The 17666-nt window shown below is 32.0% G+C and overlaps 1 protein-coding gene across 2 annotated transcripts in view; it reads left to right on the top strand.

Moving 5' to 3' along the window:
* The first annotated feature begins 445 nt into the window (after window positions 1-445).
* LOC118192277 (ribonuclease H2 subunit B) overlaps window positions 446-17666 on the top strand; it is a 115912-nt gene continuing 98691 nt past the window's right edge. The window contains exons 1-2 of one of the 2 annotated variants that reach the window (XM_035363203.2): window positions 446-791; window positions 12554-12622. In XM_035363203.2, the coding sequence (XP_035219094.1) occupies window positions 12583-12622 (40 nt within the window). In that variant the 5' untranslated portion in view covers window positions 446-791; window positions 12554-12582. The remainder of the gene's footprint in view (window positions 792-12553; window positions 12623-17666) is intronic. The other variant, XM_035363202.2, reaches the window with a different exon arrangement.

Genomic DNA, 17666 nt, shown 5'->3' on the forward strand with positions numbered 1-17666 from the left:
ACACAAAAATTCCAAAACAAACTGGAGAGAAATACTGCAGACGATTTTATAAATTATTGGCAATTGTTTTTGAGTAAAATTTATATTGCTTATTTTTATTGTTTACTTCAGACGATTTTTGTTGCATAGTACGTAGTGTCCCATCACTTAAGTGAACCATTTTCTGCTCCGTTCTAAACAATTGTATTTTTATTAAATTAATATTTTAATATTTTGAGAAAATATATGTTATGTAATAATTGTTACTAAATTTAAGTATGAAACACACCCACAAAAAATTTTACATGTTTTTTAAATTTATTTTATTGCAGTTTCCTTTTGTAAAGCACAAGTGTCCCATCACTTTTTTGAGACACTGTATATTATTATTATAATTTTATTTTCCTTTTTGTTAATGATCTTTAGTTACACCCGCAAATATTGCAAACATTTAATGTTTAAGCAACATGTGGTTCATTTCTTCTTAAGCCTGTTAGAAGTTTTAAGGGACTTTTTCATTATTTTTGAAGCAAACTTGAAAATTATCTGAATGAAACAGCTTTGCGTCACTGTCAAAAAGATTCATGTCAACGAAAGTTCTTAAAATGAAAGCCGAACGCTTTTCTGGGCAACTTCCGCGTAAAGAGATAATGCAGTAATTTCGAAAACAGAGCCAAGGCCTAAGGCTCCTCTAAAGCCTTACCGAGGCCAAGTGAGTATAAGTTGGCCTTGCCAGTGCTAAAGAACTATCCTGGGCGCGAGATGTCACTCGAAGTACTATTTTTGATGGAAAAGGCGGGAGTCTAAAATAGGTATCTGTGTTTACTGAAATTGCGTATTTTGTTCATGGATATGTTTTAAAATGAAAATATAGTTTTATAACAATGTTGTCATGCTTCATCCGTTAATTTTATCATTAAATATTTAGTAAATTAGTTTTTGCAAGATTATACGTTTCTCTGCCATTGTAATTAATGCAAGAGATGATTATTTTCATGCAAAAAAATTAGAAACACCTCCATTTTGTAGCAGCTTGTGATTAATGCAATAATATGGCGAATAGCTGCTAGTGATTTTATTAATTCTGATTACTAAACTAAATAAAATATATCAAATATTCAAAGGTTGTGGTTTTATACTGTTAAATATTCACTTGTTAACCGGGCTTCAGTTTTTCATGTGCATGGATACTGCCAAGTCTAGGAAAAGTTAATTTCATATAATAGCAATAACAGATGCAGATGAGGAGGGTTAAGAAAGCTTTTTAATTTAGTTCTGTGTCGCAAATTTTTTATAGGTGAATTCCTTACATGCTTGTGTATAATAAAAATTAAATAAACAGAACTCTCTATCAGAAGTTAGCTACTTAGTAATTAGACAAAAATAGTTGTGAAAACAATTTTTGTTATGTCTGTAAGTTACATAATTATATTTTACGTAGTACACGTTTGATTATATGTAGCTTCTTTTATACCTTTTTTGCAAAAAAAAAAAAAAAAAAAAAAAAAAAAAATTATTATTGAACAATAAAATTTACTTGATGACATTAGTGGCTTTAGCTGAGCACATGTCACACCAGATTTATTATATCTATTGAAAGGATTTTACCTTTTAGATAAACTTATAAATTTTGATTTAACAGGTTGTAAAGTGCAGTTCATGCTTATGGTGAATTAATTAGATTCTAAATGCTTTTTTCTTTCTTTTTTTTTTCTCTGTTTGTTAAAGTATGTATTCAATTATAAGACACTTAGCTATAATGTTTTGTAATCAGTTTTATTTCTAATTTTAAGTAAATTACATTCATTTGTGTTTTATTATTTTAGCAAATTTGTTTTCCAAAGCATTTTATTTGCAGTGATCATAAGTAAAGTGTGTTTGGTTTCTTTGATTTAAAAATGTTTGGATTTTTTTAACTGTCTGAATAAAGCATTCAGCATTCAAATTTTATTATAATGAACAGGACACATGAGTATGAATACCACATTCTGATGTTCATATGCTGTTTGAGTGTTATAAAATTGCACAGCAGCTTGAATATTGTAAAAATTATTGTGTTTGGAATAAATAGAAGGAAAAAAAAAAAGAGAAAAATAAAACTTTCATGTTTGTTTTGATTTGCATAAAGCCATTTCAAATGATATCAATACCAGAAAAAATTGAATTTTTTCCTTTATTAAGTAATGTTAGATAAGAGTCTAAAGTGACAGAACACTTGATAGATAATCTTATGTTTTGGTCTCTGCACTTGAGTAGACCAGCTACATGAATAAATTGTGATTTTCCATTTTATGTGATATAAACTCTTGTCAGTTTCCTTTAGAAACTTCTTCACAAATAAAGAAATTTTTAGCTCTTTATTAGTATTATCACATATTTTGTGTGCAACTGCATAATTGTATAGAATATCGAAATACTTATGGAACCCGACATTAGATGGAGCTTTAATAGTCAAATATTACATAACTTATTTGCATATTCTGTATTGTTGCTGTGTGTTACTAGTTGGTATATGTTTCATATCTAGCATAGTGTTAAAAATAAATATGGTACTAAAGTGTTTTATGAATTTGATATTTATGGCTGATCTTTGGAATATGGTAACTGGTAGTTTGGCGACATTTTGGAGGTGATAAAGGTTACTTCCTAGAACTTTGGTAATAATGTGAGAAGTACTTAGTTCCGATTACGCATTATTTTGTGTGAGGGAAATTAGAGATCATGAGATATGTCATGTGACATTAATGGACGAATTACAGTTCTTTAATCATAAAAAGGGGGGGGGGAATTTGGATAACTGTAGTACTATATTATTTTGTATTAAGCTTCGTTGTGTGTTGTGTGAAATAGTGGAAGTGTGTGTGTGCCACGTAATGAAGATTCTGAAGATTAGGTAAGTTAGTATTTTTAATCATTTGAGGATATTATTTTTATGCATTGTTCTAAATGTAAGGAGTAAATAAATTAATATGGTATTATTGGAAAATTGTTATTAGCAATGATTTAGTTTAAAGTAATTAGGATTGTAATTTAATTTTTATTAATTTAATGTATGTGCTTATTTATATTTTAAGTAGTGGTTTTTAATTTAATTATATTTTAATTTAATGATCGTGATTTTGTGAGTTATATGTTTGTAGTATTTTGGAATACGTTGAGTATTTTCATGCATTTTCGTGAAATTTTTGTAATATATGAGAAAAAAGCAGTGTACATGGATATAGTGAAGAGTGTGTGATTCCATTTTTGTGCGATTCTGGGATGTTTTTTTAAGTAAAAATAAGTCGACGTGTACATGGTTTAGTGATATTTGAATTAAATGATAGTTATTTTGTGAATTTAATGTTTGTAGGAATTTGGTATACGTTTCATTTGAAGTAAACGTGCATGGAAGTAATTTAAATATTTGACACTAAGTATTTGTAACCATTTGTAATGTTTGTGGTATGAATTCGTTGGTGACGCTTATAATATAATAGATAATTTAGAGGTAAAAGTTTTTGGATATTTTATTTATTTTATACGTGGAAATGTTCATCCTTGGAAAGGGTATATACTTTTTCGCGATCAGGTAATTTCATATATGTGCTTTTTACCGAGTTTAAAGATTCACAGATTTTTTTTTTTGCATTTTCGTGCAAATTTTTGTAATTTATGAGAAAATAGCAGTGTAGATGGATAAAGTTAAGAGTGTGTGCAATGCCATTTTTGTGCAATTCTGTGATTTTTTTTAAGTAAAAATAAGTCGATGTGTAAATGGTTTATGTGTATGTGCTATTCTGAAAAACGCGCAAGGAGTTTGTGATTGTGCACTTTTTCCCAATTTTGCAGTTAATATTTGTCATGAATAAGCGGTTTTCTTACATAAAATTTCTAGCATAAGTGTAATTTGGCTAGTAGATTGTTGGAAAAAGTGTTCAGTAAATAAAAAGGAAAGAAACATGTTTTTACTTCATGAAGACTAAATGGCGGCGAAAAAAACAATAGAGGGTTGCTGTAGCAGAGTTCGTCGCCAAATTTTCGCTAAAAAATCGCCAAGTTACCATAATCCAAAGATCAACCATATTTATTATTTTATATATTATTTTAGACTCAACCGTATTATGTTAGTCTTAGTAATAGTGAGCTATAAAAATTGCAACTGAGCACTTTTATCATATAAAAATAAAATATCAAATTCTAATGAAATGCTTTATTTTTTCCAAGATAGAATGCAAATAAATGCACATTTTAAAATAAAAAATTCACCAACTATCAAATATAATAATTCCTCTAGGATATCGATCATTAATGTGCGGTCTTTTAAAAATTCCAGGTTGATCTTTACAATACGGTAACTGGTAGTTTGGCGACATTTTGGAGGCGATAAAGGTTACTACCTGGCACTTTGGTAATAATGTGAGCAGTACTCAGTTCCGATTACGCATTATTTTGTGTGAGGGAAATGAGAGATCCTGGGATATGTCATGTGATATTAATGAACGAATTACGGTTCTTTAATCGGAAAAGGGGGGAAATCGGGAAAAAATCTAGAAATTTTGTATTTGGCTTTATTCTGGGTTGTGTGAAACAGTGTTCGTGAATTTTTGGATCCCATGGCCGGAACTAAAGTGAATTCGAAATGGGTATTTATGTATGTATTAATTTAGTGTATGTGCTCATTTATATTTTAAGTAGTGTTTTTGAATTTAATTATATTTTAATTAAATGATAGTTATTTTGTGAATTTTATGTTTGTAGGAATTTGGTATACGTTTTAGTTGAAGTAAACGTGCATGGAAATAATATAAATATCTGACATATATGTTCTTTTTACCGGGTTTAAAGATTGAGAAAATTGTCATGTATTTTCGTGAAATTTTTCTAATTTATGAGAAAAAAGCAGTGTACATGGATATAGTGAAGAGTGTGCGCAATGCCATTTTTGTGCAATTCTGGGATGTTTTTTTAAGTAAAAATAAGTCGGCGTGTACATGGTTTAGTGATATTTTAATTAAATGATAGTTATTTTGTGAAATTTATGTTTGTAGGAATTTGGTATACGTTAATTTGAAGTAAACGTGCATGGAAATAATTTAAATATTTGATAGTACGTATTTGTAATGCTTGCGGTATGAATTCATTGGTGACGTGTATAATGTAATAGATGATTTAGAGGTAAAAGTTTTTGGATATTTTATTTATTTTATATGTGGAAATGTTCATTACTTTTTCGCGATCAGGTAATTTCATATATGTTCTTTTTACCGAGTTTAAAGATTGAGAAAATTGTCATGTATTTTCGTGAAATTTTTCTAATTTATGAGAAAAAAGCAGTGTACGTGGATATAGTGAAGAGTGTGCGCAATGCCATTTTTGTGCAATTCTGGGATGTTTTTTTAAGTAAAAATAAGTTGGCGTGTACATGGTTTATGTGTATGTGTTATTTTGAAAAACGCGTAAGGAGTATGGTATTGTGCACTTTTTCCCAATTTTGCAGTGAATATTTGTCATGATTAAGCAGTTTTGTTAGATAAAATTTCTAGCATAAGTGTAATTCGGCTAGTAGATTGTTGGAAGAAGTGTTCAGTAGATAAAAAGAAAAGAAACATGTCTTTACTTCGTGAAGACAAAATGGCGGCGGGAAAAAAAAAATAGAGGGTTGCTGTAGGAGAGTTGGTCGCCAAATTTTCGCCAAAAAAAACGCCAAGTTACCATAATGTAAAGATCAACCAAATTCCAATTTAAAAATGAGTTTTGAATCTGTTATGGTAAAAATATATTTCAGGCTACCCTTTGGCAAAAATTGGCGATTTTTTTCGCCATTCCTGTTTATGTCCAATGCCCTCCCCAGTAAAATGGCGTCCAAATCATAATGCAGTAAAATGTAATTAAAACAAAAACTACATAATCTCAAAAAACTGCATTTTAAATCAAACAAGGATATAACATAAAAATGGAAATACAGTCAAAAGTCGTTAATCCGGACTCGTCGGGACTTCGGCGATTCCGGATTATCGATTTTTCTGGATTATAGATCATCAGTTTAAATCTGGTAAAATGGCATGCAGAAATTATAAAATTAAAAATATGAAACCGTAATTTACGAAATAAAGAACAATTATGATCTAAAGGGTATCAAAATTTACAAAAAAAAGCTTAATATTTATTTGTTTACTTTATTAAACATTTTTTCAATGTAAGTTGTTTAAGTTGCTTCATTTTTTATGTGATAATACATTCTCTTTAATTCTATAAACAGACATAATTTCTTGTGCAGTTACAAAGTTCCACTGTTCAAGTTCTATAATTGCTGTGTCGAGAATGCCAACTAATTTGTCAATCGAAATTTTTTCGTTTTCAATAACCTCTGTTACTTTCTTCGCTATCGGAAGCGAATTATAATGACGAGGCATTTGATTTAAATCATATCAAAGACAGAGTACATCGAGATGAAATACTACATTGAGTAAGCAATTATAAGCCAAATAAAATAAAAACATCTGCCCTTAAGATAAGGATAGTGCTGACAGATCAACTTCCAATTCATTGTACGCCGCCGCGGCGTTAAATATAAACAAACGTTAAAGTTTAGATAAACAAAGGATATGCCTTTATCCATTTTTTACAGCAATTCCACTTTTTGTTTAATGGACTCCGAAAGATACTTTCGCTTTGTATATCCTTTACATATTAGGAAATATATATCGGAAATTCTATTTGACATAATCGAAAGTTCAAGCTTACTTTTATAAAATTGCTCTAACAGTCTGTAAAAAATAATAATCCGGATCCAATTCGAAGATTAAGGAACAACGCAATCTGCAACATTAACTGAAATAGATAATTAGATAATTTTAGCTTAGCTTATCCCGTCCGTTATACATTAAACGCGCATTCGTAAACGTATTTTGCGCACGTGCACACGCAAATTTGAAGCTGTAAAGGTCTTACTTTCTGCGCATGCGTCAAAGAGACGCATGCGCAGAAAGTTTGTAGCTTTGAGGTCCGGATTATAGATCATTCCGGATTATGGGTGTCCGAATTAACGACTTTTTACTGTACTTGTTATGTAATCTTTCCAATACAAAAAAGAAATATCGACTTACCTTATTTAAAAATTTCTATTTCTTCTGTATAAGAGGCACAAAGAATTCCTTAACACCATCTAAAAACTATTTAAAATTATCTAAACTAGAATCTGTATACTGCCGTCGTCACATAAATTCACAAAAGTAAAAGTGAAAAAGATTCTCTGTACTGCTGGACTGTCGATGGCATTTCCTTTGAAAATCGATTTTTATTACACCCCACATACCTTTCATAGTATTGATAGGAGCTCAGATTTTCAAATCCTTAAACCTCACTGCAAAATTTATCGAGAGTTGAACGAAGCCATTTAAATCTTCATTTACACACCAGTCAATCAATGTTTTCTTCCCCAGTCATTTTAAACTGTACATAAACTTAAGGTTAATTGTACCACCAGCAGGCATTTTACGGTGTAAAGCACAAAATAAGCAATGTACTTCCTAAGCAGCATCCAACACATAAAGAAGCCCGTACAAATTTTTTCCCATCTGTCAAATTCACCGCAATCATGCAAACGATTGCGTTAATAGGGTTTCCATAACATTCAACTACTTGGGTTACCATAAATGAAACAACTAGGTGATAATCCTAGGGTTATCCTAAAATATAGACTAACCTCTGTTACGTGACGCAAGAGAAACATACTGGCGTGGAAAGTAAAACAGGCAAATCAACAACCTTGTATTTCGTGTAGATTTTCTAAAATCCCAATCGATTTCGAGGGCAAAACGGGTCCCCCTTCATCAGGAGCAAAAAATTCTGCAAAAGCAAATGCCAATCAGATTTATACCCTACAGGTGACCAGTGGAAGAGCCGACAGTGACATCTGTCGGCAGAAATAGTAAAGAAAAATGAAGGTTTAAGTTAGTAGAATTTTAAAGGCATTGTCAAAACTGAATGGGAATTAAAGTCATTGACTATTGACATAGTCGTTGAAATTATAGTACGCATTAAGCAATACAATTACAAAGGCATTAGGCAAGACTGGATTGGAATTAAAGTAGTTGATTGTTGATTAGACTGGATTTGACTAATTTTAATCCAGTCTTGCCTAATGCCTTTAAAATTCTACTAACTCAACCCTTCATTTTTCTTTACTATTTCTGTCGACAGATGGTGATATCGGCTCTTCCACTGGTCGCCTGTAGGGTATAAATATGATCAATGTTCGCTTTCTCGCTTTTGTAGAATTTCTTGCTACTGATGAAGGGGGCTGGTTTTGCTCTCGAAATCGATTGGGATTTTACAAAATCTACGCCGAACGCAAGGTTGTCGATTTGCCTTTTTTACTAACCTCTGTTACGTTTAATATTCGATAAAGAAACTTGCAGAGAGCTGGCTGGTGTTTCCACCAAGCAAGAGCCATTCATTGATTGCATACTGCCCGTTGGTGCCCAAATATGCAGCCAATTTTTAATATTTGATGCATAGATCTTTAATAATCTAATTTAATTCACATATATTTTATCAATAATTATTTCATAAATATTTTTTACTGAATCTTTTGATGGTAGTTGTAAATGATGAGTTACGTAATGTCAAATAAGATTGCTATGAAAGAAAATTTTTTTAGCTGATTGATAGCAGCCTGCAGTTATCTTCCTATCATTACATTATCTCCAATCGGAACAAGCAATTAAATAATTTTTGGAATAATTTTCAGAAAATGCAAATTAATTGAAAGCATTAATTATACAGTCATTTATGCATTCAGAAATTGTATACTCCGAGGTGGTTAGAATAGAAGGAGGGAGGATTCACAGTTTTCTCCACTATCGGGGAATGAAACCTTACCTAACAAGCAGGGTCCATGTTTTTAAAATCAAAACATTACATTAACATTACGGCAGTAAAACGTATGTTTTCTAAGCTTGTTCCATGCATGTATTATCCAGAAATAATATATTAAATTTATAATGAAATGCCTTGCTATTGTTGATTTTTTGTTTTAAAGTAATAAAAATGATATCATTTACTACGTACAGAAAATTATTAAGAAATAGTTCAAAATCTAGGTGCATGTGTATAACATTAAAGCCATTAAAAATGATGTTTCTGCATATTTCAAGGATTTATTTAGATTTTATTAGCCACCTGTTGGATGTACTTTTTAATTTTTCCTTTAAGAAGTAATATTTCTGATTTGTTCATGATATTAACATAATTTATTAAGGAATCATTTCATATACAAATGTTTAAGTAATAGGAAAGAAAGTTCAGCTTTAAGTTGCAATACGCTAAAACAGAAATCCACATATACGAGAGCTATCCAGAAAGTAGATTACGTTTTGGAATAAAAAAATAAACAAAGTATAGGAAACAAATTTTATTATATACAGATGAAAGCCACACTCAAATACTACTTTTCTACATAGTCACCATACAAATTAAGGCATTTATCGTAGCGATGTACGAGCTTGGAAATTCCTTCGTCGAAAAATTCAGCCGCCTGCGCCTTCAACCACTTCGTTACCTCTTCTTGCAGCTGTGCGTCGTCATCAAAACGCTGCATAGCCAGCCACTTCTTCATTGCTGGGAATAGGTGGAAGTCGCTCGGTGCCAGGTCGGGACTGTACGACGGATGAGGAAACAACTCCCACTTAAAAGATTCAAGAACTTTACGAGTGACATTTGCCGTGTGGGGCCGGGCGTTGTCGTGAATCAACAAGATCTTAGAGCTCAATATTCCTCTGCGCTTGTTTTGAATTGCTCTTCTGAGTTTTTGGAGAGTTTGGCAATACCTTTGAGAGTTTATTGTAGTGCCTCTTTCCAGGAAGTCCACCAAAATTACACCTTTTCTGTCCCAAAAAACAGTCGCCATCATCTTCCTTGCCCACATTGTTTGCATGCATTTCTTGGGTTTTTGGGGAGAACTTGTGTGCCCCCACTGCATTGATTGCAATTTCGTTTCACAGTTCACATGTTTCACCCATGTTTCGTCACCAGTAATGATGCGATCGAGTAAAGAGTCACCATCCTTATGGTAAGCGTCCAAAAAGTTCAACGCTGCAGCCATTCGCTGATTTTTGTGGTCCTCTGTCAAGATTTTTGGAATCCATCTTGCACAAAACTTGTGGTAACCAAGCTTTTCGCTGATGATTTCGTGCAACAAACTTCGCGAAATTTGTGGAAAACTCAAAGAAAGTTCCGTTATTGTGAAATTTCGATTTTCACGGACTTTAGCATCGACTTTTTCGAGAAGTTCGGCGGTCACTATGCTGGGTCTCCCACTTCGATCTTCGTCGTGAACATTGGTTCGGCCATTTTGAAATCTTATGACCCACTGACGCACTCCACCTTCAGTGATAATGTTGTCCCCATACACTTCACGAAGCTGCCGATAGATTTCTATCGGTTTACAGTTTTTTGCAGTCAGAAACCTTATTACTGAGCGCACCTCGCAGCTCGCGGGATTTTCAATTAACGCAGACATTTCAAACCGTCACAGTATCTGAACGGAGCACAGCACGAACCTCTCACTAGCACGGCTAGATGCAGACTGAGCTGCGCAACGCTCTGACCCCAAGATGGCCGCGCTAGCCCCGCCCCTAGCGGACACAGACGGAAACGTAATCTACTTCCTGGATGGCCCTCGTATATATATATATATATATTTAATTTTTGGCTATTGCAGTTGTTGAGATAGCTAATTATTTGATCTAATTTCAGGAGACTGGTACTTGATGTAAATAGTATTTCATCTTTTTCATTTATCTAAAGCATTTATTGGCATATTTTAAAAATTTAAATAATTCTTAATTTCAGTTAAAAACACATTTTAACTTTTGTCCATTTATCAATTTTTAGAAGTTTTTAAGGGGAGGGGGGAAGCTTGTTTTTGTGGAAACTTGAGAAAAGTATTAATTTTGATTCGGCTTCATTAAATTAAAATTACTTCATGGAATCAGAAAATCTAAAATGCTAAACAAATAGAAATAAAAATAAACAGCAAACAGATTTGCACGATATATGTCAAAAGCAACAGCTAATAAGGGATGGTTAATTTAGATGGTTGCTCAGCTCAGCGCATCTCCCAGTTCCATTAAAAAAAATTAAAAGCTTCTTTAAATTCTATTCTAACTTAAATAGATCCTTTTCAGAACCAACAACCTTCTAACAACGAGAAAATAAATATTAATAAAATAAAACAGATTTATGTGGTTCAGTTATGTAGATATTTTACTTGCTTTTATCACTATACTGTCCAGAAATTTGGAAGTTTATGCAAAATAAAAAATGAATAATAATTAATACATAAAGAAAAGCATTAATTTATTAAAAACCTTTACAGTTCATAAAATAGTAACAATTAATTTCTTACTTTTAATGAAAATTATAAAATGAATTACCTAAAACGTTCAAATTGTATAGTTTAAATCCTAGCATACATCATTGCATGTTAAGGAACAAAGACACCAGTTATAAACACAAACATTAAACTTTATTTAACATATTTTGATAATTATTAAGTCCTTTTTTTTTCCTTCACTTCTAGAAAGAAAATTACATGACATTGTGATATATCTCAACATATTAAATTATATTAAAAAATCAATATTTACATGTAAAAAGTAATCCAGGAATCCTTTTAAAAAATCTGTTCGTGCATCCATATGCAACACAAGATCCCATGCTTCAAAAATGGAAAAAAAAAAAAAAAAAGTTGCAATGAGAAACTTTATTGCACGAGTCACAGCAGTTGCAGTAACATTGCGCTGAGGATTTACGGTTTGAGTTGAACCTTCCCTCCTCCTATTTTCTAACCTCCTTGGTATATTTAGCTAAAAAAGGGGGGAAGGGTGTAGCTCTTCAATAAATTATTTCAATACTTTGTCAACATTATGTGGATCAGAACATTATTGGCTTTATTACTTTTGATCTTTGGGTTAGGTTAGGTTATTTGAATATATACGTAACTAAAACATACAAAGGCTATCTGGGAAGGACTTAAGGAACAGGCTCTCATTTTTGTTGCATATGGGAAAAACGAGGAAAACAACTATGCAACCAGCCTGTTTACCTGGGATGGAACCTGATCGATCTCTGTGATTTTAACCACTGGTGTGCCTTTGATCTAGTAATCAGCCTCTGTCAATCACTACTAGGGATGGCCAAACTGTAACCCTAAATGCAACTTGCTTCGTAGCAAATGACAGTTTTATTTTTCAACTTGAAACAGAAATTTTGCTGTGGCATGACTAGTAATTTTGTTTCTCAAATTTTACATAAAGTAATTTTAAATAATTTCAAATTATATGCTATTTTTGTGATTTATAGCCGCAATAATACTCCTTTTATTCTATTAAAATTACTATTTTTATTCTTTTGTGATCAAAATATGTATGTGTTATACATATTAGTTTTCTCTTTCATCTAAAGATTCCATTTACAATTTTCCCCTTCCCCTTTCCTTTTCTTTTCCCCCTTTTTATTGTTGTTGCTGTAGAGACTTGAAAAAGTCTTTTTTAAAATTTTAATGATATTTTTTAATATGATATTTTAGGGAAAAAGAAAATAAAAATATACAAGCCTATGGATACAGGAAAGAAACAGCATATATTCTTAGTACCAGGTTAGTAAACTCATGAATAATTTTTTTTTCAGTATATTGAAAATTGATAATTATATGCTCAACAGTATTTTTCAAAAACTATTAAATGTGATCATATGAAACCCATTTATTAACCATAGACTGCAATATGATGTGATAACAGGAATGTGTAGTTCTAGTGGTATATCATGGCACTAGTTCTTATGCTGTCTAAATCACTGGTTCTCCAAGAGTGTGTACCTCGGCACACTGGTGTTCCATTAAAATTCTGGACTGTGCTGCAAGAAAAGGTATAAGAAAACTCCAAACACATAAAAAAAACAGGCTTGTATATTAAAAATTTTAGTACTGTTACTTATTAATCTTAGAGAACTGAAAATACTTGCAATACAAACTAAAAACGTAATTACTATATAATTACTACTATCTCTTGGTGATTGTTCATTGGTTTATATACAGTCAAAAGTCGTTAATCCGGAATGATCTATAATCCGGACCTCCAAGCTAAAAACTTTTTGCGCATGCGCCGCGTTGGCACATGCGCACAGGCGTTTTACGCGTGCGCGTAAGACCTTGACTACTGCGCATATGCGTGTGCGCAAGTGCAGAATACGTTTTCGCCTGTGCGTTTAATGTATAACGGACGGCGTAAGCTAAAATTATCTAATTATCTATTTCAGTTAATGTTAATGATTGCGTTGTTCCTTAATCTTCGAATTGGATCCCGCTTATTATTTTTTGCAGACTGTAAGAGCAATTTTATAAAAGTAAACTTGAACTTTGGATTATGTCAAATAGAATTTCTGATGCTGGAACTTCCAAAGGATCTACAAAACGAAAGTATGTTTCGATCTCCAACAAACAAAAAGTGGAATTACTGCAAAAAATGGATAAAGACATGAAGAATGTGACAGAGAGGTTAGTGAAAACGAAAAAATTTCGGTTGACAAGTTAGTCGGTATTCTCGGCACAGCAATTAACGAGACTTGAACGGCGGAACTTTGTAACTGAACAAGAAATTATGTCTTTTTATAGAATTAAAGAGAAAGTATTATCACATAAAATGAAGCAACTTAAACAATTTACATTGAGAGAAATGTTTAATAAAGTAAACAAATAAATATTAAGCTCTTTTTTTTTTTGTAAATTTTGATACCCTTTAGATCATAATTGTTCTCTATTTCATAAATTACGGTTTCATATTTTTAATTTTAGAATTTCTGCATGTTATCTTACGAGATTTAAACTGATGATCGATAATCCAGAATCGCCGAAGTCCCGACGAGTCCGGATTAACGACTTTTGACTGTATACAGTGTTAAGCCTAGGAAGTGATTGATATTTCAATGGTTCATTTATCATGCACTAAGGAACTAGGGATTTGCCGCTGTATTCCATGCAGCAAAACAGTGTGCCACAAACTGAAAAGATTTAAAACCCCTGGTGTATATCATGTGGCAACAATTTTTTTTCATTTGCTGAAATAAACTTTGAGAGATGGTGTTTTGCATACCCAATCTGCCTAAACAACATGAACATGCTATCATACTATACCTCACTGCTGAAGGATACCAAGCAGCTGAGGTGTTTTGCCATATGTGGGAATTGTGTAGTAATGCATGCATCTTGAAGATAACTGTTGTGAACTGGGAAAGAATATTTAGGGAAGGATGTGAATAAATGAGTGATTATTCGAATAAGGTTTCATGTATATACTTGGAAAGATGACCATAAAACTCTATTTGAAGAACTACTTTTTAAACTCGCTTTTGCTTTTAAAACTGTATCATTCGATGGTGTAGAAAAGTTTGATAATTCATAAAATAATAGTTAATCAATCATCAGTTAATGAATATAACTAGCTTCATGATAACGTGATTTTATTTTATTCACACACAAAAATATAATAGATAAATTTTACATATTAGTACATCGGCAGAATATGCCAGTGAAAATCCGCGCACCTCTCTTTTTCTCGGCCTCTCACAACTACTGTTTTGGTGAAGTTCTTTCACTGTGATAAAAGTCCACATTTGGTGAAGTTTGCATACTTGGCTTTTGTATCTGTTTTTTGAATCTGGCAATTCCTTTCCTGATTAAGGCCATATTTATTCTACAGAAGACTATTGTCTCAATGAGGCTATCCATGTGAATAGAGATATTGGATTAACCATTAAGAAAAATAAGCTTGAGACTTCAAGGAACCACATACTTTGGCATCAAAGAAAGTGGGCATCGTAAAAGGTCCTTAAGTATTCAGAAAAGGAGAATCCAAAAATTTTCTGTTGCTGGTTTTGCTATGGAGTGCATGGTTTAGCTAAATCAAAATTGAAACAAACAAGGAATGAAGAAAAAAACTGACATAAACATATGTGGAAACACAAAAGTCTTTTAAGTGTTTATGGCCTCCAAATGTTTTAGCCGGCTCCTGATCTGGGATGTCACAAAGTGTGCGTATAGCGAGTTTTCAGGATATTCATGGAGAGACAAAATTTGGACTTCAAAGCTTTAACTCAGGTACTGATATAAAGGCTGTCATCCATGAAAGGTTCAAAAGTATCCTTCAGAATTTTACATGGATGGCATTTATAGATTGGTCACATGACGAGACAAACATTTGACTGCCAATGGTGACTTCCGAAGAGCAAATGCTGTGACATTCGTCTTTAATGCCTACATATAAAATGTAATTAAATATACTTATTATTTTCAGTTATAATCTATAAATGGGTTTTAGTGATCAACCCATATATATTTTGATTTTTGACACTGTTAAATTATACTTTATCTCTTTTGTAAGTTATTTGTTGTTTAATATAAAATGGAGAAATAAATAAAAGTGTTTCTTATTTACTTAACAATTGCATTCATTTTTGTGATCAAAGATTTACCTTTTCATCCATGCTGGTGTAAAACATTACTGGAGTATCAGGCTTTGACCTTATTCATTGCTAAGAGTTTAAATATTTTAATTTTATGCTTTTATATTGAGCTTTGTTGTTTTTTATTCTTTTTAGTCATCAATATACAGTCTTATATCTTATCTGTTTAAAATAACATACCGAATAATGATTATTGGAGGTGCTATGAATCAGCATAATATTCATAAATCTCCAGGACTAGTGTTGAAAGTTTACCCTTAGAAAACCAAGGCCTTTGCTCACTCATTTGCTTGAAACCCTGTGTTGAGATCTCCCATAGAGGGCGTTGTAGCACCCCTCAACTGTGTGAGAAAAGTTTCGATTTCGGGGAGAGTTGGCGTGAGTTTTGAGAATGTAGTGTGAAGAGCTGTGTAACGCGTATTTACTATGTAACTGTACTAGGTAATATAATGTAATTAAATGTATTTATTCAAAATGTGGAGCAATTTTGAAGGAGCATACTTCACATTTTTTTTTGGAGCCACCAAGTGAGGAAGAGTCGATCTTGGAAGCTGTGGATTCTAGTGGTTTAGTTACAAGCTTTGTTTGGGAATTTGTGGAATTTTGCAGGAAGGTAGGCTTTGTTTTGATGTTTTGTTTGAAATTTGAATTATTGTAAAATGTCGGAATTACCTAAGTTGAGAAAGGAGCATAGCGCGGTTAGGTCTACGTTAACTAAGTTAATTAACAAAGTTGAAGCTTTTATTAAGGAAGATTCTAGCGAGATAGATGTTACGAATAAGGTAGATACTTTAAAGTAATTTCGAGCCCAAATAATAGATAAGGAAACTAATTTAAAATGATTAAACGATGAAGTGAAAAATCTTTGTAATTGTGATGATGTAGAAGAGGAAATTACTGTGTCAGAGGAATATTCAGAAAAAATTATCCTCTGGAAACAAAAGATAACTAATGTAATTGATAGATTAATGAAAGATGAAATGAATATTAGTAACGTATTTTTTTCTATTCCCGCAACTGCTCAAGGTACACTAGAAAACCAAACCTTTAAAGAAACCAAAACAGTTAAACTTCCTAAATTGATAATCAGTAAATATTACGGTGATCCTGCTTCTTGGTTAGAATTTTATAACCAGTTTGAAAGTGCTATTCATAATAACAGTAATCTTACAAAGATAGATAAATTTAATTATTTAAGGTCATATTTAGAGGGTACGGCATCTAATCGTATAAGTGGTTTTGCGTTAACAGAAGAAAATTATGATGCTGCTTTGGATATATTAAAAGGTAGATTTGGTAATAAGAATAGTCTTATACAGACACATTTGAATGAGTTACTTAAAATTCCTATTATTAGAAGTATAAATGATTTAGCTGGATTGAGAAGGTTGTTTGACAAAGCTGATACTCAAATTAGAAGTTTAGAGTCGTTAGGAGTTGAAACAAAATCTTTCAGCACTTTATTGATTCCCATTTTGTTAGAAAGAATTCCAAAGGAACTTGTTTTAGAATTCAATAGAACATATCCAGATAGTGATTGAAATTTTAAGGATTTATGTACCTTTCTAGACAAAGAGATACGGTCTAGGGAAAGGACATATTTATTTAGTAGAAAAACTGAAAATTATCATAATTTTGGTAATGAATATAAAAGTAATTCTAGGAAATTTGAAAATAAAAAGCTTAATACTAATAGGAATATAACAACTGCTAGTTGTACTACAAATGTTAAAAGAAACTGCATATTTTGTAATAGCAAAGAACATGAATTTTGCCAATTTGAAAGTGTCGTAGAAAGGAAAGATAGATTAAAAAGAGATAATCAGTGTTTTTGCTGTTTCTCAAAATTCCATTTAGCGCGATTCTGTAAAACTAAACTCGACCCATGCAAGAACTGCAACAGCTTAGCTCACCATTCCTTGCTATGCGGAAAAAGTAATAAATCAGCTGAAGTCGAAGGGGAGAAAGAGAATTCAAACGCGGTGACTCAGTGCAGCTCCTCTCAGTGGGGTTCAAATGGCAGTGCTATACTGCAAACTTGTACTGTCTTGGCTTGTTCGAAAGGAAACTTTAAACTATGTCGGGTGTTAATGGATAACGGGAGTGAAAGATCTTGGATAACAAAATCTTCGGCAGATGCCCTTAGCCTTAAAACCATTCGAAAGGAAAGATTGTCATTTTAT

The sequence above is a fragment of the Stegodyphus dumicola genome, chromosome 1 (assembly GCF_044657685.1).
Source record: "Stegodyphus dumicola isolate Sdum_Otavi_A_Nest chromosome 1, ASM4465768v1".
In the NCBI taxonomy this organism is placed as follows: Eukaryota; Metazoa; Arthropoda; class Arachnida; order Araneae; family Eresidae; genus Stegodyphus; species Stegodyphus dumicola.